This window comes from Schistocerca gregaria, chromosome 8 (assembly GCF_023897955.1).
Source record: "Schistocerca gregaria isolate iqSchGreg1 chromosome 8, iqSchGreg1.2, whole genome shotgun sequence".
NCBI lineage: Eukaryota > Metazoa > Arthropoda > Insecta > Orthoptera > Acrididae > Schistocerca > Schistocerca gregaria.
In genome coordinates, this window is record NC_064927.1 from 135,906,051 (window position 1) to 135,932,001 (window position 25,951).

At 39.8% G+C, this 25,951-nt stretch overlaps 1 protein-coding gene across 4 annotated transcripts in view; it reads right to left on the reverse strand.

The window, feature by feature from the left end:
* LOC126285330 (microprocessor complex subunit DGCR8) overlaps positions 1 to 25,951 on the reverse strand; it is a 228,841-nt gene that overhangs the window by 64,707 nt on the left and 138,183 nt on the right. For all 4 annotated transcript variants that reach the window (XM_049984644.1, XM_049984645.1, XM_049984646.1 and 1 more), the window contains exons 7-9: positions 8,621 to 8,733; positions 1,630 to 1,761; positions 840 to 1,045 (exon numbers count right to left, since the gene is read on the reverse strand). In XM_049984644.1, the coding sequence (XP_049840601.1) occupies positions 840 to 1,045; positions 1,630 to 1,761; positions 8,621 to 8,733 (451 nt within the window). The remainder of the gene's footprint in view (positions 1 to 839; positions 1,046 to 1,629; positions 1,762 to 8,620; positions 8,734 to 25,951) is intronic.

Sequence of the window (25,951 nt, forward strand, 5' to 3'; positions counted from 1 at the left end):
GGAATTTTAATTTTAAATCTTGTACATAATTTGACTGTTCTTACATGAGGATTATTGAAATGAATAATTTACTTCAATTTTTGAAAATACTTGGTTGAAATATCCAAGTAACCAGCTGCTGTGTGAATGATGGATTTAATGAAAGCAGATGTAAGTATTAAACCTGTAAATGTTAGAAGTTTAATTTTAATTCATGAACATAATTTTACTGTTTATTGACTGAGGATCATTAAAATTAATGAAACTCAAGTTTTTCTAATTACATTTTTGTAATGTGTTTATCTGACGTGTTCCACACCCAGGAGGATCCCCTCTTTTGTGGGTCTATGGAATGAATAATTAATATAATCTAATCTAAGAAAGGAGTTTACAAGTGGTATTCAAGTCTCAAAGTGAGTAAAGAAGATGTTGAAGATGATAATGACTGAGGATTCTCTAGCACATCAGTTGCTGACTGCAAAGAAAATGGTTCTTGAAAATAACCTAACCACCATCAGAAATGTTGCTGATTATGTTGGATTATGTTGGCTCAGGTCAAGCAATTTTAATGGGTGTTTTGGGCATGAAAAGCGTAGCATCAAAGTTTGTTCCAAAACTGTTGAATTTTGAGCAAAAATGGCATTATGCAGACATTGTTCAGCAATTGCTGAATGAAATCGACAATGATCCAGAACTTCTAAAGAACTGTCTAATGAGCCATGACCAAAATAAATTTGACAAGTCTGATCACCATTCTTCCCACTGTTTTCTTCGATTACAATGGAATAATACATCACCGCCGCTGCCACTACTACTATAATTACTAACAAAACCACCAATGGCCATTAAAATTTACTTACAGATAGGTATGAGTCTGATGATCCATGTTCAGTTTTTGCCCCACCTCTGTCACTTGACTGAATTTTTTCTCTCATTTCAGGAATCAAAATTTCCAGGGTTGCTTTTGCAGCTTCTGATTTTGCTTGTTTTTTGCTTGTCCCATATCCAACTCCATACTGCATGCCATTTATTGATACTGTAGCTGAATAGGGTGTACCTGCATTTTCTATAAGATAAAATAAAAACCTAAGATACATGAAAATAAGAAAACTCTTTCTAAATTATTTGTTAATCTTTATAACAGCACATTGACAGAAGATTTCACTAGAATTTCAGACACCTTGGCTCATGTTATTAACACCCAATCTAAAAATAATACTTTTTCATTTCCATTAGTTGATGAAATTTACTATTAATAATTATATAAAAATTCAAATAAATAATTTCAGGTTGTCATTATGTTTCTCATTACTACTACTACTACTACTACTACTACTACTACCACCATCATCATCATCATCATCATCATCATCATCATCATCATCGTCGTCACCGTCCCCATTACTGTTACTACTACTACTTCTACTATTACTACTATTGTTGTGCTGTAATTCTAGCAACGTCCACAGTAAACACAAACTGAAAGTCCATTTGGAGAAAAACTGAGATGATCGTAATTACAGTCAATCAGTTTAAAAATGATCGTAAAAAAATACAGCTCTTAAGTATCATCACCATGACAGATGATTTTCATGCTTACCTCTTCCTTGAATTAACAAAAAGAATTATGTAAGTTTCAGAAATGATTACCTAGCTCCTTAAATTTGTAAGAAGGTTGCTTTTTCAATGCATGCTGGACATACTCATGAAGTATGCAAACATAACTCTTTCCATTTGGATTCATAATCCACTCTTTCCTTGGATGACCATTTTCTCGACAACCTGTAATAGTATTGATGGTATAAAAATCTCTGTAATATTTTCAAAGGAAAAGAAATTACAACAAAAATTTCACACCCTGAAATTTTAACATAATAACTACTCACCAAATCCGTAGGGCACTGAGCAGCAGATATGCAATTTGAAAAGGGTAATAAGCTGCTTCTGAGACAACAGAAGACGGCCTACTGCCATCCCATAGCACCGCAAACTAACGTGGGAGTAGGCTGCTGAACTGATATGTGATATGGGTGGTGAAGACAAGTGCTGTGTGACAGAGACAGGAAGGGACCACAGAGCAGAGCATTAGGCATATCATTCCATGTAGAACATGCAAATGTGTGAAGTAAAGGTGGGTCTTACTTATGCAGGGATGCTGACAAAGGGTGGGTTGATGCTGAAAGAAATTCTGAGAGAATGGTATAGGGGGAAAATGCATCAAAGGAGATAAAAATAGATAATATGGGCGAGTGGAGTAAACTGGAGTATTCAACTTTATTTCCAATTATTTTGTCTGTTTTGATGGGGTTTTGATTGTTTGGTGAGGATTTGCTTGTTTATATTCTGTAGCAAAGGAGCCATATGTGTGAATCAACTGCACTAGAGAAATTTCTTAGCATGAGATGAGGCATGACAGATGACCTTGCACCTCTAGAATTTTTGTGACAAATAGGCTGAGAACTTTTTGGCACTGTGATTGCACATAGATAAAATAATACTGGGTCAGGAACAACAAAATTTGCAGGAAATATCTGGAAGGGTAGTGAGAGGCCAGTTGCACATTCTACAAGACATTAAAAATAAAAGTAGCTCTGAGGAAACACTTACAAAATATTAGTGAGATATCAAGGGCTATTAAGGAGATCTTAGGGCACAAGGAAGTGGTGCAAGAGGAAAAAATCTAATCAACATTGAAGAGCAAACATGTGGGTTAAAACAAAAGACATAAGAACAGAAAAAGCGTAGGGAACAACTAGCAAAGAACTCTGAAAAAGAAACAGATGCAGACATACCAAACTGTGAAGAAGGACATGAAGAATTACAATGTGCTGATTTTGGAATTAGCACGTTATTCAATGCAGTTGAAAACAATGACAAGGCATAGAAAATAATTGCATAGTTCTGGAGGCAGGGGATTATGTTAAGCTTAGTTTACATGACGACACTAGGTTGCAGGCAACTGCGCTACCAGCCACTGTGCATGCACACTGAGCGTTTGCGCAACTCGTCGGTGAAACTAAACACTTTCGGTGTGTTCCAACTTTGGCGACACTAGCTGCATGAGTTTTGAGGTTGTGTGTGTTCGTAGAGCATAGACAAACTGAAATATGAAGTGGGGATGGAAAATAATGTTCACTTTTTGGATATCTATACTTTGCATAGGTGTTTGTGGTATTTCAGTGATGCTGATTACAAAAACAAGCAACATATTGCTGCCGCTGAGACCGTCATGTGCGATCATAATATAAATGGTTTGACAATATCTAAGCTACAGGGCAAAATTTATTAAGTTAGGAGCACATATGCAACTAAATTAAGAAAAATACAAGCAAGTGTGATTCTATCTGTGGCAATGTTCTTGTCTACAAGACGAGTTGTCCAACTCTTTGTTAAGGAATATCATTGACAGGAGGGAAGGCTATAAAAATTCAAGAAGCTGCATTCTTTATTCAATATTCATCTATTTAAAACGTCGCTGCAGTGCTCCCCATACACACATGTCACAATTTTGAAATATTGCTACTGTACAGATCTATCTTCAAGAGAGTAGTTTGTAAACCATTCTCTTCTTAAGGCGCCCTGCTTTGAATAATTATTGTTGCTAATGTTAATAATTATTATTTTTAATATTAATAATTATTGGTGTTAGTAAAATAGCGTCATCGCCAACTAAAACCGTATCTCATAGCATACCGAGTGTTCTCGATTGTAATGCATGCAATATGATATGTAATTTCAGATCTGGCAACAGTGCTTCATACATTACAGTATGTTTACTCCTTACTACATAATTAACTCTATTTAGAAGCAACATAAATGGTTCTGGAGATAAGATAATTAACAGAACTTCTTTGATCTTCCGTTATAAATTATTTCAGCAAGGATGCTGAGTAACCAAGCTAACATATTTTCCTCATCCAGTCACGAATCAAAACACGTTTCTTATTTTTTTCCTTATGCAGCAATTCCACACAACAAGCTTTAACTCCATCAGAACTCGTGCCGACATACAGCTGCCAAAACTTTCATTTCAGACACAACTCAGGGACCCACAAAACGATGAAACTGAAGTGTACACTGGTGTCGCTGTGTCAACAGTCATTCCAAGCAATATGTGGTGCAACCCAATGTTGTCAGGTAAACTAGGCTTTACTGAAGTTTGAACAGATGTTAAACATGTGCTGAAGTTGCTGAAATACATAAATTTAAAATTTTGCACAATACCAACTGAACAAAACCTAGTACCCTGTGGCTACAATATCAACAAGTAAGAACTGTAATTGATAAATTCATACAAACAAGATGGGTGTAACAATTTGCAGGGATTTGAAATTGAACAATCACATAGGATCAGTCATTCATTTGTAGAATAATAGGGACATGCAAAAATTCTGCAAAGCAGATTACCTATGTGACCTGTTTTAGAATATTGCTCAAGTAGGTAGGATTTTACATCAATGCACTTTGCACAACACTTTTCCAAAGATTATATTTTATCACTGAAGTGCTTTTCGGAAGGTCTGTAAAATCCTCATCGACAGCTCTCCTGATCTTTTCATAGACAGACAAAATTTTTCAATCACAAATTTCCTTAGATGTAGAAATAAGTAGATGCCAGAGTGTGGGGGAGAGGGGGGGGGGGGGGCTTCAAATCTGTACTAGGCTGGATATTCTGACAGTCAGTACTTGAAATCCTCCATTTTCAAAGCAGCTTTCATTATTCCAATGAAAGTTTACTTCTTTTTTCCTGCTTTTGCAACATATGCTCTGACACACACACACACACACACACACACACACACACACACACACACACACTTATTTTTTCACCCAGTTAGTACAGAAGCCTTGCACAGCATTCATGAGTTGTTGTTATTTGCAAGCAATAAAACAGGATTCTTTTTTATAAGATAATATTAGTGAAACCTTTCCAGCAGATGAAAGTCTATTCATGTTTCCTTAAGCAATGCCACCAACTTTTATCTGTTGGTCTGGTTTCTGTATGGTTTTTTTTTAAATGCACACTATTTTTGTATATTAAAAAAAAGAAAAAAACTGTACAGCAACCGGACCAACAGATAAAAGTTGGTGGCATTTTTGTAAAAATACAGTTTTCATTCTGCATGTGTGAAAGTTTTAGTGTGTAGATGCATCCTTCCCACTTGTTTTCAAAATTAGTTCCACCTGTTCCCATGAGTGGCGCTGTCACAGCATATCTTCTTCAAGATGGCTGCTACACTAGATGTTCGTCAGAAGCAACGTGCTGTCATAGAATTCCTGTGCAAAACGAGACAGTGGGAATACTCCACAAGAGGTTGAAAATGGTGTATGGAGATGCTGCTGTTGATCTCAGTACAGTTAGTTGGTGGGCAAGCAGGTTATGTGATGAAAGCGGGCATGGCAATATTGAGGATTGTTCTCACAGCGGCACGCCTCATACTGCACATACTCCAGACAATGTGCAGAGAGTTAACGAATTGGTGACTGCTGACAGATGCATTACAGTGAACGAATTGTCACACTACAATGGGATAGGGAAAGGAAGTGTTTGCAGAATACTGAAAGTGTTGACGTTAAAAAAGATTTGTGCCAGGTGAGTTCCCAGGATGTTGACAGTGGCTCACAATTAAACAAGAAAAACAGTATGGAGCAAACTTCTGGAACACTACGAGCTCCACATGACTATCATCTTTTTGGGAAAGTGAAAGACTCTCTTCATGGAACAAGGTTTGATGATCATGATTCCCTTGTGCACACTGCCAAACAGTGGCTCCCACAGGTTAGTCCAGAATTTTACTGTGCGGGTATACAGGCGCTGGTTCCAAGAAGGCATAAGGCAGTTGAGAGGGATGGAAATTATGTGGAGAAATGAAAATATTGTTCCTAAGGGATGTATCTACGCACTGTAAAACTTTCAAACATGTGCAATAAAAGATGAATTTAAAAAAAATAATAATAATAAAAAAAATAATAATAATAATAAAAAATAATAATAATAATAAAAATAGCCTTCATTTCTTTTAGAGTGACCCACTTATAATCCTGCATCTATCTTGCACAAACATTAACCACAGTAAAAGTTTCATGTACAATATACTTACTTAACTTTCTGAATCTTGAACCACCCAAGTAAATAACACTATTCCATTGTTGCATTAATAATACGAGAGAAGGAAAGTTGCTACTCACCATATAGCTCAAATGCTGAGCCGCGATAGGCACAGTAAAAAGATTCACACAAACATAGCTTTCAGGTCTTTGTCAGCAGTAGACACACATACACAAGCACGCACACACACTATCACACAAGTGCAACTAGCACCCACATCAGCAGTCTCAGAGATCTGAAACTACAATGCGAGCAGCAGCACCAGTGCATGATGGGAGTAGTGGCTGGGTGGGGTAAGGAGGAGGCTGGGTCAGGGAGGGGGAGGGATAGTATGGTGGGAGTGGCAGATAGTGAAGTGTTGCAGTTTAGACAGAGGGTGGGAGAGAATGTGAGGAGGGGGAGGGGGTAAATAGCAGAAAGTAGAGAAATAAAAATTAAAAGACTGGGTGGGCGGTGAAATGACGGCTGTGTAGTGCTGGAATGGGAACAGGGAGGGGGCTGGATGGATGAGGAGAGAGTGACTAACGAAGGCTGAGGCCAGGAGGGTATTGGGAGCATAGGATGTATTGCAGGGAAAGTTACCACCTGCACAATTCAGAAAAGCTGGTGTTGGTGGGAAGGATCCATATGGCACAGGCTGTGAAGCACTCATTGAGATGAGGGGTATCATGTTTGGCAGTATGTTCAGCTACAGGGTGGTCCACTTGTTTTTTGGCCACAGCTTGTCGGTGGCCATTCAAGCGGACAGACAGCGCATTGGTTGTCGTGCCTACGTAGAATGCAGCAGAGTGGTTGCAGCTTAGCTTGTAGTCCACATGACTGGTTTCACAGGTAGCCCTGCCTTTGATGTGATAGGTAATGTTAGTGAGTGGACTGGAGTAGGTGGTGGTAGGAGGATGTATGGGACAGGTCTTTCATCTAGGTCTATTACAGGGGTATGAGCCCTGAGGTAAAGGATTGGGAGCAGGGGTTGTGTAAGGATGGACGAGTAAATTGTGTATGTTCAGTGGACGGTGGAATACCATGGTAGGATGGGTAGGACATTTCTGATTTCAGCGCATGATGAGAGGTAATCAAAACCCTGGCAGAGAATGTAATTCAGTTTCTCCAGTCCCCCCCCCTCCCCTAACCCGACCAATCAGACTCAACCAAAGACCAACATTGAACCTTGCCTAACTCAGTTCACTCCTGTATCCAAATGTGATAAACCTCCACTAATTCGAAACCACCCCTTGGTAACTTTATAGAATTTCTAATCCTAAACCTTGCCTGGCCATCATTCCCCAAACCCTCAACATGCATACTAACCTTCTATCCGCAGAAAGAACTGCAGTCCACCATCTAAAAGCTGATCCTGATCTTATAATCCTACCTGCGGATGAAGGCTCCACCACCATGGTTTTGAACCGCAAGGATTACGTGGGCCACAGTGATACCATTCCAGCAATCCAGCAGGATCTACAGTCACTACTCAAATCCTTAGGTGCATCCCAGAACCTCTCCCCAGAGTCCATCTCTCTACTTACCCCTACCACTCCCCACACTCCCACCTTCTACATGCTTCCTAAAGTCCATAAACCCAGCCACCAAGGACACCCCATTATGGCCAGTTACTGTCATTGAGGTGAGTGATATCATGTTTGGCGGCGTGTTCAGCAACAGGGTGGTCCACTCTTTTTTTTTCGCCCCAGTTTGTCGGTGGGCATTCATACGGACAGACAGCTTGTTGGTTGTCGTGTGTACATAGAATACAGCACAATAGTTGCAGCTTAGCTTGTAAAAAGCCTCCTCAAAAAACTTTCCATCCTGCTCACTTTCTATTCCCACCTCAGAGTACAATTGTCCACCGCTTCTACAACAAGATCCAAACCTCCCCCATACCACCTCTTAGCTGACAAACCCTGTCTCGCAGACCTACTACACTTACCCCACCGTCCAAATCTCCCTCCCATCACCACACAGAACCCATGAACCTAAACAGACCTGCAACACACAGTTATGAAACTTTCCTCCAAAATACTTAGTCCCATAGAAATATCAGTCCTTTTTATTGTGCCTATCGCAGCTCAGCATCTCCGCTATATGGTGAGTAGCAACTTTCCTTCTCTTGTATGGTTACATTCTATCCTAGGATTTTCCATTGTTCACTAAATAACTCACTAAGATCACATATAATGCTCGCACTGGCAACGACATTTCCAATAGAGCACTCAGAACACTACTGAATACTAGATGGCTTCAGCAAATGCATTGCAGAACAACCCTTAACTCTACCGCCAGTGTTTTTGACTCCCACTACAGCAGAAAATTTACAGTTAATGAATATTATAGTGTTGTAACTACAATTCATAAACTGAAACCAATATTACAGCAAAGAAAAACAATAACAAAACTTAGTTTATAATGGAAACATCAAAGTACAACACCTATTAATAGTGACAAGAACATTCTTCCTGCTCTTTTAAGACACTAGACTGCCGTGTCAACTGGAACCAAATTAATTGAGACAACATAATGAATTTTTTCTCTCACCTGCATTCTGAATAGGAAATTTTATGAGCTTTGTTCCTTCTGGCAAAGTTGGCCGCTGTAGTTGTAAATATTGCTTCTTTTGTTTAGTATATTTCCTTCTTTCCGTCCAGGACCTAAAAAAAAAATGATGATTTTAAGAAATAGTAATTCAGTTTTGTGCCACGTATTTTAAGGAAAATAATAATTATAAATGGTAATCATTTTCTGATATTCAATAGAGTTTTGTAATTGCAACTAGAAACTGTATCCTACCCTCAATGTTTCAGCAGAGTGCTCACCAGCATACAGAATTCATTTTACCTACATCCATAGTTGGCCTTCTGGTCAATGCACAGAAGTCTTCTGTAGTCGGAGATGATACTAAAGATGCTACGCAATATTTGTTGAGAAACTGGGTTACTAGTTTGATACAAGTGAAAACAGTCATCATTGTTGATGAATGCAGGGGGTACTTTCACAAATTCTGTTGCTAAATGAACTGTATTAGGGAGTTGCAATGGTATAGTTCATGCAGTGGTCTAAGGAAACATTGATGTTAAAATCCTGGTCAGATGACAGTAACATTATGAACTATGATAGACAGCTAATCAGCTCACAGAGGAGGCACTGAGAAGCAGAAGGCAGATTTAAAAGTAGGCTGTAGGATATTATTCAGCTATTGGACAAAGTCCTTTATCAGATGAAGAAACACACACACATACACACACACTTGACCACTATCATCTCTGGTTGCTATGTCCACTCTGGGCTGGCAAGATACCTTGCCTGGGATGGGGTGGGTAGTGGGGCTGCAGAAAAAGCATGGTGGTGGAAGATGAAGGATAACACGGCAGGAGTGTGTGTGGTGGTGGGAATGCTGTACTGCTTCCTGTGAGAGCGCGCGGTGTGTGCCAAGAGTTTGGTGAGGAACCAGGACTAGCAAAGATTGAGACAGGAGGGTTATGTGAACAAAGAATATGTTGTAGAGAGAGTTTCAAATGCGTAATTCAGAGAAGCTAGGAGCATTGAGAAGAATCCAAATGCCATGGATTGAGAGGCAGTCATTGAAATCGAGCACACAGTGTTGCATGACATGCTCAGCAGCTTACTGTTCCAGATATTTCTTGGACACTGTGAGGGAGTTACCATATCTTTCAGACAAAGTAATTCTTCTGCAGTAGAAAGGACACAACTTGGAAGTGACCGTCCTTCCAGACAACCAAACACACTTCCTTCCATCCACACCAAACAGATGATTTCTTGATACCTTAGGAAGTGTCCTACCAACCGATCCCTTCTTTTAGTCGAGTTGTGGCATAAATTTCTTTTTTACTCAGTTTATTTCAGTGCTTCCCCATTAGTTACTTGATCTGGTCATTCAATTTTCAGCATTCTTCTGTAGCACAGCATCCAAAAACCCTTCCAATTTTTTTTTCCCCGAACTCCTTATCATCCACATTTTGCTTCTGCTTCTGTACAACACCACATTCCAAACAAACACCTCCAGAAAAGACTTTCTGACACTTAAATTTATATTAGATGGTAGCAAATCCATCTCTTGCAAAAATAATTTTGTACTGTAGCCAGTCTGCAATTTATATCCTCTCTGCTTTGGTCCAACTATTAAACTATTTGACTGCTTTTATTGTCTCATTTCCTAATCTAATTCCTTCAGCATCATCTGATTTAACTCAGCTGCATTCCATGACCCTTGTTTTACTTTTGTTGTTGTTCATCTTATAACCTCTTTTCAAGATGTTATGCATTCCATTCAAATGTTCTTCCAAGTTGTTTGCTGAGTGTGGCAGAATTGTAACATCATTAGCTAACTTCAAAGTCTTTATTTCTTCTCTCGGAACTCTAATTCTGTCTCCAAATTTTTTCTCAGTTTCTTTTGCTGCTTGTTCATTGCACAGATTGAATAACATGGGGGAGATGCTACAACCCTATCTCTCTCCCTCCTCAGTGTGACTCTTTGTAGTCTGGTTTCTGTACAAATTGTGGGTAACCTTGCACTACGTATGTTATTATCCTACCTCCCCAAGATGTCCAAAGAGTGTATGCCAGTCAATGTTGTCAATATCTATAAATGCTATAACTATATCTTCTAATAAAAGTTGTAGGTTCAATATGACCTTGTGGGTTGCTATATTTCTCCTGAATGCTAAATGATCTTCCTCCATGTTGGTTCTACTAGTTTTTCAATTTTTATGTAAATGATTTGGTTACCTCAATGCAAATGTGCATATACAACTGTATTTACACTTCCTAAGAATTTGTTCAGACTATAGCAGAAAGCATATCGTGAGCAAGCATTATTTCAACATCCCCACCCTGTAAAGAAAACCCTCACTCTCACTTTTTTGTCTGCTGTTGGCAGTTTGTTGGTGTAAAGAATGACTGTTTCAGATTGAACATGAAAAACCTACACATAATTGGAAAGAAGTGACTGTAAAGTTTTGATTACCACTGATAGTGGCAGAAATGATTGCTACAGAGCTTGTGTCAACAGACAGCTATTTCACATCAGCTGTGGGCAAGATGGCTACCACACAGCAAAAGGTTTTCTTTCTTCTTGAGTATGGAATAAGTAAATTGACAATTTCTGTGCAATTTCACTACACTGAGCTGGCAGCTACACGGGTAGCAGAGGTTGTGTGGCGTACACTGGGTGGTTTTTTAGGTTAGAAGGCCTCAGGGAAAGTATGGGGTGGGCTGCAATCTCAAAGGGTGCATGGCAAATACAAGACGTACTTGGATCAAGGAACAGTCGGGATTGTAGTTGTTAACTGTTGTAGTTGTGCTGGGAAAGTCCCTGAGCTTCAAGAGCTAATAGAATGCACAGAAGCTGAAATCTTTATAGGTACAGAAAGCTGGCTAAAGCCTGAAATAAGTTCTGCAGAAGTTTTTACGAAGTCTCAGACGGTGTTCAAGAAAGATAGATTAGGCAGAATTGGTGGTGGACTGTTTGTGTCTGTCAGTAGTGGTTTATCTTGAAGTGAAGTCGAAGTAGATACTCCTTGCGAATTGGTATGGGTGGAGGTTATACTTAACAACCGAACTAAGTTAATAATTGGCTCCTTCTACTGACCCCCAGACTTCGATGATATAGTTGCTGAACAGTTCAGAGAAAGTTTGAGTCTCATAACAAATAAATACCCCACTCATATGGTTATAGTTGGTGGGGACTTCAAACTTCCCTCGATATGTTGGCAAAAATACTTGTTCAAAACCGGTGGTAGGCAGAAAACGTCTTCCGAGATTGTCCTAAATGCTTTCTCCGAAAATTATTTCGAGCAGTTAGTCCATGAACCCATGCGAATCGTAAATGGTTGCGAAAACACACTTGACCTCTTGGCCACAAACAATCCAGAGCTGATAGAGAGCATCATGACTGATACAGGGATTAGTGATCACAAGGTCATTGTAGCTAGGCTCAATACCTTTTCTTCCAAACCCATCAGAAACAAACGCAAAATAATTTTATTTAAAAAAGCGGATAAAGTGCCCTAGAAGCCTTCCTAAGAGACAATCTCCATTACTTCCGAACTGACTATGCAAATGTAGACGAGATGTGGCTCAAATTCAAAGATATAGTAGCAAGAGCAATTGAGAGATTCATACCACATAAATTGGTAAGAGATGGAACTGATCCCCCATGGTACACAAAACAGGTCCGAACGCTGTTGCAGAGGCAACGGAAAAAGCATGTGAAGTTCAGAAGAACGTGAAATCCCGAAGATTGGCTAAAATTTACAGATGCGCGAAATTTGGCATGGACTTCAATGCGAGATGCCTTTAATAGGTTCCACAACGAAACATTGTCTCGAAATTTGGTAGAGAATCCGAAGAAATTCTGGTCGTATGTAAAGTACACAAGCGGCAAGGCGCAGTCAATATCTTTGCTGCACAGTGCCGACGGTACCGTTACCAATGACTGTGCCGCTAAAGTGGAGCTATTGAACGCAGTTTTCAGAAATTCCTTCACCAGGGACGACGAATAGAATATTCCAGAATTTGAAACACGACCAGCTGCTAGCATGAGTTTCTTACAAGTATATACGTTAGGGGTTTCGAAGCAACTCAAATCACTTGATAAGGTCAAGTCTTCAGGTCCAGATTGTATACCGATTAGGTTCCTTTCAGATTACACTGATACGATAGCTCCCTACTTAGCAATCATATACAACCGCTCTCTCACCGATAGATCTATACCCGCAGATTGGAAAACTGCACAGGTCGCACCAGTGTTTAAGAAGGATAGTAGGAGTAATCCATCGAACTACAGACCTATATGATTGACGTCGGTTTGCAGTAGGGTTTTGGAGCATATACTGTATTCAAACATTATGAATCACCTCGAAGGGAACGATCTATTGATACGCAATCAGCATGGTTTCAGAAAACATTGTTTTTGTGCAACGCAGCTAGCTCTTTATTCGCACGAAGTAATGGCTGCTATCGACAGGGGATCTCAAGTTGATTCCATATTTCTAGATTTCTGGAAACCTTTTGAGACTGTTACAATCGACTTCTAATCAAGCTGCGGGTCTATGGGGTATCGTCTCAGTTGTGCGACTGGATTCATGATTTCCTGTCAGGAAGGTCACAGTCCGTAGTAATATCACAAATAACTGGCGCAAAACACAGAGAATGCACTTGAAAATATGAATTTCCTAAAAAGTGTCACGCAAAATATAAATTAAAATAAGACCCATAGGGCTTCACAAATCAGTTCTAATTAATCAAATCAAATTTTACAGGTATCCAGGGACTGGAACTTCAATGTGTTCTCTACATTTTGAGTTTCTTCTTGGCAGATCTACAACTGCATGCATCATTAGACGCACAGCATTTGGCAGATGCTAAAAAAGGAATATACATGAAACCACCAACCACGGAAGATTGGAAAAACATCAGTGATCAGTATTAGAAGACAAGAAATGTCTCTCATGGTTTGTGATCCATTGATGGAAGACATGTAAGAATCATTAAACCATGGAGATCAGGCAGTGAATACTAAAACTACAAAAAGTACTTTTCTATTGTACTAATGACCATAACAGACTACAATCACCATTTCAGATTCACAGACTAGTGCCCCCCAAATTTTACGTTAGTCTGGAGACACTTGTGTTCCAGCCATTTCGAACACGTGTTATTTGAAAGCAGGGCATAAGAATGAGCATGGGTTACTGCACCCATTTATTGTCTGTGCAGGCGAAACTGGAAGGGAGATAACTCGTTGGCGCTGGCAAGTGTTCAGCGCAACCTGCCAAGAATAAACAAACGGCCCGAAAGGTTCGTGACAGGCTGCACAGAGTAATCTAGCTTTGTATTGTTGAAAAACAAATGGAGTGACTCGAGATATAGACTGTTTTAGTAGACATTGAACTGCTGTTGAGAGTACGTGGACTGGAGGTGGATAGTCAGCCACAAGAAAAACTTATGTATTAATTGTGTTCAAAAATGTGTAATTAACTGATCTTGGGTGCCCGGTAATGTGTGGGCTTACACCATGAAGTTTAGTTGTTTCTTTGTACAAACTGGAAATAAATATGTTCTGGTGCATTGAATGATATTCCACAAGTAGCGTATTTTTAAATAAGGAGAGAGAGAGAGAGAGAGAGAGAGAGAGAGAGAGAGAGAGAGAGAGAGAGTCAAAATTTCCCCTTCCTAGCAGTGAAATCTTCAGAGAAGTGTGCAATGCTAGCGGAAGACATCGGCGCTGCAAGAAAACAGAACCAGCCTTCTTCAACAAGGAAGTCCACGAAAACGCTTAAGCTCTATAGAGGGAGCTTAACATTACACCGGGCCACCGCAAGACGTCGGGGAATTTAGTCATCAGGGAGATTGTACTGTATTCAAAGCAATTGGGTAAAATGCTTACAATCAAACTTTAAATTTGCCTGGTAGAGCACCACTACTTCCAAATGATGCTTGTGGACTGAGAAGTCGTTACGTGTATGTGGCTGCTGAGACTTTTACAATGAGTGACAGCATAATGAGACCGCAAAAGCTTGACTAATAAACAGAAAGTCTTTAACTACAGGCTGTCACAAGCATGGCGTTATGTAGAATGTCTATTTCGCTTTTTATCTAATAAATGGATAATTTTCCATTGTCTAATCACTGTTAATTTGGATGTCGTGGATGCTGTTATACAAGTATGTTGGGCACTTTATGATTTTGTGAGGCATGACAGCTGAATTCTGATGAAGACTGATATCTGTAATGAAAAGTATTCCAGAACATGGGGCAAAAGGAATTAATAGTGGCATCAGAGAATATTTGCTGATTACCTCTGTTCCCTGGAGGATATGTACCACAATAAGATCATTATGTTAACATCCTCACTGCAAAAACTGGGTTGTTGACATTTTATTCATGAATACTTTTCAGTTTACACTGTTTATAAATATTAATGAAATATTTACCGTCAGTGCACACCAAGATTTGGTGTCTGTCTGTGATTAATTCCATCCCAGTTTTCTCCCCAAATGGGCGCTGAAGCTGCTCATCATGATTCTGTCTTTTTATCTCTATTGTTGTACTCTTCATCCTGTGTGTTGTAAGGCCATAGGTGTTTCTCCAGTTCCATAATCACTACTTTGCTGTCCAGATTTTTGACACTTTATAAGATACAATAAGATAGCTACAATGGCAGTAACGCAAGACTGGTATAGTGTGTCTGTAAACTGAGCAGCAAGCTCCTAAGTCCCTAACCCTCTATCCAGCGATGTCATAAGTAGTTATGCATAGTTATACTGGCTTTTACAAAGCAGGCTTGTCAAATCAGTGGTGACACATTGTGCAGACACATCCTGAGAATGTTAATTTTTGCCTAGACACATTACACTATACAAAATACAGTAATCAGTAACTAGTGTAAATAACACAAGCAAAGCATACAAACACAATTTAGGTAAACCACTGGCCACCGCATGCACTGCTATATATATATGTAACAAATTCTGTCTGGAGGGTTGTTTCCCCCCAGACAGATCATAAAAACATAATGCATTTCCCACTCATGTGGCCAGCACCCAATGTTTAAAACACGCAGAACAAATGGACTGGAGCCTGTTTGTACCAGTGAACACAGAAATCTGCAGGTGCACAGCAAGTGGAAACACATCGTGTGGCCATACCCATTCAACAGACAGTTGCTAAACTGTTGGCGTGATTTTCTGCACAAATGTGTGTGAAAACATGGTTTAAGCAATTTCAACAAACTGGATGCCTCTGCAGAGGATGAAGTATGGGCTAGCTGTGCATGCCAGATGACTATGTGAGATGAATGAAAAATGTTTTGTGCATAGTCCAAGTACGTCAACCAACAGAGGTAGTAGAGAACTAGGCATACTTCAACCAACTGAATTGCAAGATTCATTATGCTATTTTCTGAACAAGCCCTACCACTTGCAATTTGCACATAATCTTGTTGAAAAAAAATGGCAATGAGAAGCATGCTGAATTTTGTGGCGACATTGTCAGAAATGTGGATGATGGAGCATTTCTCATATGTTCAATTTGTTGTGCCGAAGAAATATTTCAGTTTGGTTGCAAGGGTAATGTTCGCATATAGAGTCTGCAAAATCCCTTTGAAATACTGCAGCATGATAGAGACTCAGCAAAGGCAAATGTGTTTTGTGTATTATAGCAAAACAATGTTTACACAGCATTCTTTTTTTCAGAGGGAATTGTTAGTGAAGTAATATACGCTGGGAAAATGGCTTTTTCCTCAACTTGCCCAAGACTCACCACACTTTATTTTCCAACAGGACAGAGCTCTTTTCATTGACAACTTGATGTTCAAGCATTCTGTAATCAACTCCTTCCTCAACAATAAATAGATGACATGGATAAAGAATACCTGGTCCTTATTCCATGGTCACTGAGATCTCATGATTTCGGGCAACATGCCTTTTTCTTATAGGGCTTTGTAAAAGAGGCAGCTTATGCTCCAACTGGCCAACTAAAGGAATCATTACACAGCTGTAGTGAGCTCAATAATACAAAAAGTGTTCCTTCACAGAAGTGAATCATTCAGTTGCCATTCAGCAGGAGGAGAAACACAGAACATTTATAAACTTTTTTTTTTAATATAAACTTCAAAACTTACTGTTAAGAATTGTCTCAGGTTTGTCTACCTCAGGGGAGAGCATCACAGAAATGCTGAAAATCATTAATTAGTAGACACCAATTACCCCATGAAGCCTTCTCACAAAATTTCAAGAACCAGCATTAAATGAAAAATCTAGAAATATACCTCAGCCTACTATATATTACCATACATCCTCAGTAAGGTTTCACAAAGATAGGATTAGACTAACTGCAGTGTGCAGAAAAGCATTTAAGTACTCATTCTTCTTGTGTACATACACAACTGGAATGGGAAGAAACTATAATATGTGGTACAACACTATGTATCGTCTCCCATGTACATACAGCAGATTGCAGTGTATGTATGTATATGAGTGTTGTGTCAACATACTTATGGATCTACTTAGTAGAATTATTCTGCTGGACATGAACCAACATAGTTTGTCTTTTGTGAGGATTTTCAGATGCAGAATTTGTTCTTGTTTGGACTCCTCTGTATATGCCACTAGTGAATCAAGCAATGCTTTGTAATGGCTAAATTTGTATGGAAATTGGATAGACATCCTAATCCAATTCTTCCCCCTCTCTGCCCATGTCCTCCTCCCCCCCTCCCCCCTCTCTGTCCACCTACTGCTCACCCTCTCTTGATCAATCTCCTCCTCCATCCCCCTCTCTCTGTCCATCACCTCCTGCCCCCATCTCTCTCCATCTTCCCCTCTTACTCCTCATTGTCCATCTCTTCCTTCCCCCACTATGTCTATCCCCCCCCCCCTCCAGACTCTGTACATCTCCTCATCCCACTTCTCTTTGATCTTGAGACTAATTTATTGTTATTGCATGTTCGTTTTCCCTAGTACCAGGTTAATCATAAGCTGACAAGCCATGTACACAACTTTACTTTTTTTGTGAAAACAAACAACCAGGAAGAAAACAAAATTACACATTGTTGTGTGCACAATTTTTTTTAAAAATATACAGGTTGGTTATAATTAAAAGTTAAACTTTCAAAATGCTGTAAAAATAACACCAGTGATCAAAAAGATGTCAAATTGCAATGGAATTTTATCAAACAAGAAGGGAAACTTATGCCACAAGAAAACAAATAGGGTGAAAATTGATCAATAGATGGTGTTGTATGTGTCAGAATACATAAATGAAAACACCATGCGCACAACCCACAGAAGTTGGTATAAACCCACTGGGTACACGGTTTTTCCTCCTTTCACACCTGCGACATGCACCATGACTGTCTCGATGCAGGAACGCCCTCTGCCCGTAAAGTTGTAATACAAGAATGATGACTGGGCACACGTCACTCTGCAGAAGTTCTGGACACTGAAGGGTTTGAAAAAATGCATTGGTCTGATGAATGCCGTGGATCTGGAGAAAACGATTCGGAAATTCGAGAAAACAGGTTGTTTTGGTGTGCAACCTGGTAGAGGGGGGAAACGAATTGATTTGATGCCAGTGGAAGCAATGGGCACAGCAGTGCAGGAGATAAATGCACGATGGAATGTAACGATACCAGAGAAGGAAAGTTGGTACTCACCATATAGGGGAGATACTGAGTCGTGATAGGTACAACAAAAAGATTCACAATTGTAGCTTTTGGCCACAAAGGCCTTTGTCAGCAGCACACGCACGCACACACGCACGCACGCAACTTGCACACACATCCACACACATCTGCAGTCTCAGATAACTGAAACCACACTGCGAGCACCAGCAGTGCAAAATGGAGTGGCGTCTGGGTGGGGTAAGGAGAAGGCTGGGGCGGGGAGGGGGAGGAATAGTATGGTGGGAGTGGCGGACAGTGAAGTGTTGCAGTTTCGACGGAGGGCAGGAGAGAAGGTGCAGAGGGGGGAGGGGGTTGGTGGCGGAAAGGAGAGTAATAAAAAGAAGAAATTAAAAAGAAAAGAAATACATGTTGATTCTTTCAAGTGCTTTTCTCATTTTAAATTTATTAGACTTTTTTCCTCAGTTGCTGCAAGTATTCAAAGACAACTAACATCTCTTGGGAAAAAATAGATATGCAGAAAAAATTAACTCAATACTTTATTTCACAGCATTATTTTATTTCTTACAAAATTTTATTTCACGTTTTCTTTCTTACAACACAATATTTTCCAACAGATTTATTTCTTAAGCCCATATTCTAAGAGGACAGAACAATGTTTAACAGATAAAAAGATATGGAAGACACTGACAAGAGAATAAATCTAGTAAAAATTTAAGGGCCCAAACAAATTAACAACACAACATACAGACCTAGAAGAAACTGTGTGGCGGTTAAATGACAGTTGTGTAATGCTGGATTGGGAACAGGTAGGAGGCTGGAAGGGTGAGGACAGTGAATAACAAAGGTTGAGGCCAGGAGGGTTACGGGAGCATAGGATGTATTGCAGGGCAAGTTTCCACCTGCGCAATACAGAAAAGCTGGAGTTGGTGGGAAGGATCCCTATGGCACAGGCAGTGAAGCAGTCGTTGAGATGAGGGAAATCATATTAGGCAGCGTGTTCAGCAACAGGACGGTCCACTTGTTTTTTGGCTACAGTTTGTCGGTGGTCATTCATACAGACAGACAGATTGTTGGTTGTAATGCCTACATAGAATGCAGCACAGTGGTTGCAGCTTAGCTTGTAAATCACATGACTGGTATCACAGGTAGCCCTGCCTTTGATGGGATAGGTGATGTTAGTGACCGGACTGGAGTAGAAGGTGGTAGGAGGATGTATGGGACAGGTCTTGCATCTAGGTCTATTACAGGGGTGTGAGCCATAAGGTAAGGGGTTGAGAGCAGGGGTTGTGTAAGGATGGATAGGTATATTCTGTAGGTTCGGCAGATGGCAGGATACCACGGTAGGAGGGTTTGGAAGGATAGTGGGTAGGACATTTCTCATTTCAGGGCATGACAAGAGGTCATCGAAACCCTGGCGGATTTGTAATTCAGTTGCTCCTGTCTCGGATGGTACTGAGTTACGAGGGGAATGCTTCTCTGTGACCGGACTGTGGGCCTTTTGGAGGTGGTGGGAGACTGGAAAGATAAGGCACGGGAGATTTGCTTTTGTACAAGGATGGGAGGATAACTACGGTCAGTGAAGATTCAGTGAGACCCTCGGTATATTTTTAGAGGTACTGCTTGTCATTGCAGATGTGACGACCGTGGGTGGCTAGGCTGTACGGAAGGGACTTCTTGGTATGGAATGGGTGGCAGCTGTCAAAGTGGAGGTATTGCTGGTGGTTAGTAGGTTTGATATGGATGGAGGTACTGATGCAGCCATCTCTGAGGTGGAGGTCAACATCTAGGAAGGTGGCTCGTTGGGTGGAGTAGGACCAGGTGAAGCAAATGGGGGAGAAGTTGTTGAGGTTCTGGAGGAATGTGAATAAGGTGTCATCTTCAATCCAGATAGCAAAGATATCATCAATGAATCTGAACCAGGTGAGGGGTTTAGGATTCTGGGTTTTTAGGAAGGATTCTTCTAGATGGTCCATGAATAGGTTAGCATAGGATAGTGCCATGTGTGTGCCCATAGCAGTACCGCGAGTTTGTTTGTAGGTAATGCCTTCAAAGTAATTGTGGGTGAGGATATAGTTGGTCATGAAGACTAGGAAGGAGGTTGTTGGTTTAAAATCCTTAGGGCGTCTGTTTGATAGCAGTAAGGCCATGGGCGTGTTAGTGTACAGGGAGGTGGCATCAATAGTGAAGAGCAGGGCACCATGTAGAAAAGGGAGAGGAACTGTGGAGAGTCGGACGAGGAAATTGTTATATCTTTTATATACAAGGATAGGTTCTGTGTAATAGGTTGAAGGTATTGGTCTACGAGACCAGAGATTCTCTCAGTGGGGGCACAGTAACTGGTCGCAATGGGGCATCCTGGGTGGTTGGGTTTATGGACTTTAGGAAGCATGTAGAAGGTGGAAGTGTGGGGAGTGGTAGGGGTAAGTAGAGAGATGGACTCTGGGGAGAGATTCTGGGATGGGCCGAAGGATTTGAGTAGTGACTGGAGATCCTGCTGGATTACTGGAATGGTATCATTGTGGCATGGTTTGTAGGTGGAAGTATCTGACAGCTGACGGAGTCCTTCTGCCACATAATCCTTGCGGTTCAAAACAACAGTAGTGGAGCCTTTGTCTGCAGGTAGGATTATAAGGTCAGCATCAGTTTTTAGATTGTGGAATGTGGTTCATTCTGCAGATGTAAGGTTAGTTTGCATGTTGAGGGATTTGGGGAATGATGGTGAGGCGAGGTTCAAGGTTAAGAAATTCTGGAAAGTTAACAGGAGGTGGTGTGGAAGCAGTGGTGGTGGATCACGGTTGGATAGAGAAGTGAACTGAGTTAGGCAAGGTTCAATATTGGTCTTTGGTTGAGTCTGATTGGGCGGGTTGATGGCGAAAAAGTGTTTCCACTATAGGGACCAGGAGAAGGAGAGAAGGTCTTTCACTAGTCCTGCATGGTTGAATTTGGACGTGGGGCAAAAGGTGAGGCCTTTGGAAAGGACTGATATTTCTGTGGGACTAAGTATTTTGGAGGAAAGTTTCATAACTGTGTGTTGCGGGTATGTTTAGGTTCATGGGTTCTGTGTGGTGATGGGAGGGAGATTTGGACGGTGGGGTAAGTGTAGTAGGTCTGCGAGACAGGGTTTGTCAGCTATGAGGGGGCGTGGGGGAGGTTTGGATCTTGTTGTAGAAGCGGTGGACAATTGTACTCCGAGGTGGGAATAGAAAGTAAGTAGGATGGAAAGTTTTTTGAGAAGGCTTTTTACAATCTAAGCTGTAACTACTGCACTGCATTCTATGTATGCACGACAACCAACAAGCTGTCTGTCCGTATGAATATCCACCGACAAACTGGGGCAAAAAAAAAAAAAAGTGGACCACCCTGTTGCTGAACAAGCTGCCAAACATGATATCCCTCACCTCAGTGACTGCTTCACAGCCTGTGCCATATGGATCCTTCCCACCAACACCAGCTTTTCTGTATTGCGTAGGTGGGAACTTTCCCTGCAATACATCCTATGCTCCCGTAACCCTACTGGTCTCAAGCTTTGTTAGTCACTGTCCTCACCCATCCAGCCCCCTCCCTGTTCCCATTCCAGCACTACACAGCCGTCATTTCACCACCACACCCAGTCTTTTAATTTCTTCTTTTTATTTCTCTCCTTTCCGCTACTTACCCACTCCCCCTCCTCACCTTCTCTCCTACCCTCCATCTAAATTGCAACACTTCACTGTCCGCCACTCCCACCATACTATCCCTCCCTCTCCCCGCCCCAGTCTCCTCCTTATCCCCACCCAGTCGCCACTCCGTTTTACACTGGTGCTGCTGCTTGCAGTGTGTTTTCAGTTCTCCGAGACTGCAGACACGTACGCAAATTGCGTTTGCGTGAGTGTTGTGTGCCTGTGTGTATGTGTGTGTACTGCTCACAAAGGCCTTTATAGCCTCAAGCTATAATTGTGTGAATCTTTCTGTTGTGCCTATTGCAATTCACCATCTCCGCTATATGTTGAATAGCAACTTTCCTTCTCTGATATGTGGTACGTAAATATATACATAGTACAAGAAAGAGAAATTTTAACAAAATTCTCAAAAGTTCTTCCACACATATTTTATCATATATGGTACATAAAGGGGAAATGTAGTTAGTAAACCTCGAAAAGTACTTTTCCAGTTTACTTCAAATTTCTCATGGTAGTCTAATAAGCATTCAGATAGACATAGGTTATAGTTAATACAGATGAAATATAAATATTTATCTAATACATTTACAGGATACTAAAGTCTCAAAAAGTTCTTGTCCAATTTTGTTCAAATTTTTACGTTATACTACAATATTCTTCGAGGTGGACATACACTACACATTTCTTTAATATGTGCGACATATAAATGTATCTATGATACAAAAAGGGAAACTCTTATCAAACAGTTCTACATCATCTGCTGATCATAATATTTAAATGATACTCTAAGAAGCATTCTGACAGACATAGCCTACATTTTTTTAAAAAGGTTTTTTGTACATTAATATGAATGCAGTAAAGAGACCATTAGTAAAAATGTCAAAAAATTCTTCAATGATTTGTTCCCTATTTCAACACGATACTCTAATAAACTTTCGGTTGCACATTTTTTAAATATACATGGAAAATATGTAATACATAAAGGGGAAACATTGTTAGTAAAAACCTCGAAAAGTTCTTGATCAATATATTTCAAATTTTTACACGATGCTCTAATAAACATTCAGACAGACATTGGCTGTATATTTTTCAGATATATGTAATGTGTAAACATGCATTTAACATATAAAGGAAATCTATAAAGGGGAAGTTCTTTGCCATTTTACTTCAAACTGTTACACGACACCCTACTAACTTTCAAACAGACTTAGTTACATTTCTTTTAAACAACGATTTACAGATTTCCTGGTAAAACCAACTGCGAGAAAGAAAATGCCGTGCTGTAAAAATGTGAAGTTTCATTTTATTTCTCACAGTGAGCTTTAAATTAGTATCAGGGCATTTGTTTCTTCCAAGTATATTATTTCTCCTTACATACTATTCTGAACAAAAACTGTATACATAATATTTGCTGTTTTGTTTTCTTATTTAAAGAGAGGTTTAAGAGAAAAGAGTGATAATGTATTTATGGCTTGGCATCTTATGATTAGAATACTACTATGGAATCTGAATCATCCAGAACACTGCAACCCTACTCATGTACAGGTTAAAACTAACTGCCACTGAAGTTATTACCATCACAGATCCAGCACCTGCAGAGGTCTCTCCTGTACCCTTAATATTAATGATCCCAACCAATTCACCCATTCGTTTTAAGTGAACAATAAACAAAGCAGAAGATCAGAGAGAAAGGGGAAGAGGAGGTGGACAGAGAAAGGGGAAAGGAGGCGATGACACGGAGGGGTGAGCAGGAGATCAACAGAAATTAGGGGGACAAAGATAGGAGGAGCAGGACATTAGGACATGTGTACCTTTCCCATGCATATCTACCAATTGCGAAGCACTGCCAGGTTTGCTAGTCATTCTAAAACTTGATATAAACATTACTGACGTTCTGCAATAACATTTATTCTATATTTTGTTGTGAATGAGCTTTCATCTCCATAGGCCATCACCAGACAATTTAGACTAGAAAGAGCAAAGTCAGTTCAAAACAAAATACAAAATAAATATTACTGTGGAACGTTAACACTGTGTATTTCGATTTTCAATAAGCCTATGTTCCTCCAAGTACTGACAGAATATTACATTAAAAAACAATAATAAAAAGGAAACAAATGCAGAACTGGACGACAATGAAATGCTGAAACAAAGAATCTAAAATGTAATAATATAAAATTTATGCCCTCTTAAAGAAAAAAATGAAACTTAAAAAAACCTAACTAATTACACCAACAGATAGTTTAAAATGCTATTACAGACAATAAATACTCTGCAAATCACTGTGAAATACATGGTGGAGGATATTTAGCATTGTATCACACATATCTTGTGTGGGAAGAATGACTGTTAAACACCTCTGTGCTCACTGTAATTAGACCAATCTTGTCATCTTGGTCTCTGTGAGGGTGATACACAAGGGGTTGAAGAAAATCTTACATTCTTCACTTAATACTAGATATTTGGCATGCATTTTGAAGTGTCTCCCAATTGAGGTTTATGGCAATTCTGTGACATTCTCCTGCGACTCAAACTAAACTGCGACCATTTGTTGCACCCTTCTTTGTGTATGTTCAGTACCCCTTTAGTCCCACACACTTATGCAGTATTCTAAGAATGGTTACACAAGAGCCTTGTAAGCAGTATCCTTTGTAGGCTAAATTTATTTTCCCAGTATCCTAGCAACTGAAACCTACACCTGCTTTACCGATGGTTGAGCCATAAAAATTCTTACACCCAGATATTTGTACGAGTTGAGTGATTCCAATTGTAACTCATCGATAGTGTTTTCATAAGATATGATTACACTGATTTTTAACCCTCAAGCAGATGCGCTATTTTTCATAACGCAAGTGGGCACGTGGCATACTTTGTACACATGTAAATAGTAGCTGTCTTGATGTTACCAAGGTAAGCATATATGAGCAAAGTCACAGTTTAATCAAATAATAATAAAATAAACTTACATTATATGAGCTAAATCACTGTTTAATTAAACAATAATAAAATAAACTTTCATTATATCACTCTGTTGCTGCACGGAAGTGTTGCCCCACTCGAAGCGTTAAACAGTGCAGTTGCAGCAGAACCCTGCCAACCACTTACTAGGCTCACAAAATTTTTCTCACCTGTTTACTTTATACCACCGCTTTTTGATTGCACATATGATAATACAACTTATCACTATGTTAGTTGAAGCAGTATTGAAAGAATTTTAGAACAACAACGGTATAGTACAAAACAATGTTTTTGCGAAAAAGAAGTAATCCCTATTCCAAACAAGGCAACCTGTGACAGATGCAAATATTACCTAACCATTAGTTTGATACTTCACGGTCACAACATACTGACATGCATTATTTGCAGAAGAACTGAAAAACTGGTAGAAGCTGACCTAAGAAAAGATCATTGTCGATTTTAGAGAAATTTAGGAACACAAAAGGTGATATTGACCTACCGATTTACCTTTGCAGACAGAATGATGAAAGGCAAACATATGTTTATTAGCATTTGCAGATTTGAAGAATACTTTTGACAATGTTGACTGAGATTCACTTTCTGAAATACTGAAGCTGGGGTGAAATACAGGGAATGAACAGTTACCTGCAACTTCTACAGAAAACAGACTAGAATAATATGAGCCAAGGGCATGAAAGGGAAGCAGTAGTCAAGAGGGGAGTGAGACAGCAGTTATAGCCTCTCTCTTATCCTATTCAGTCTGTATACTGTACAAGCAGGATAGGAAATGATGATGAAATTTGGAGAGAGAATTAAAGTTCAGGGAAACAAAATAGAAACTCTGAGGTTAGCTGATTAAATTTTGATTGTTACAGATGGCAAGGGAACTAGGTAATTAGTTAAAGGGAATGGATGATATCTTTGATAGACACTACTACATGAACATCTGTAGTGCCTCAAAAATTTTGGTGTAAATTCTAGGAACACTCGGGCTTCAACCATCTCAAACACCCAATATTTTACGTACAGATGTGGGAGAGAGAGAACATTTCTACCGATCCATCTGTTTCTATGTACAGGTCAGAAGTTAGTTATTAGAAGACTGTAAGA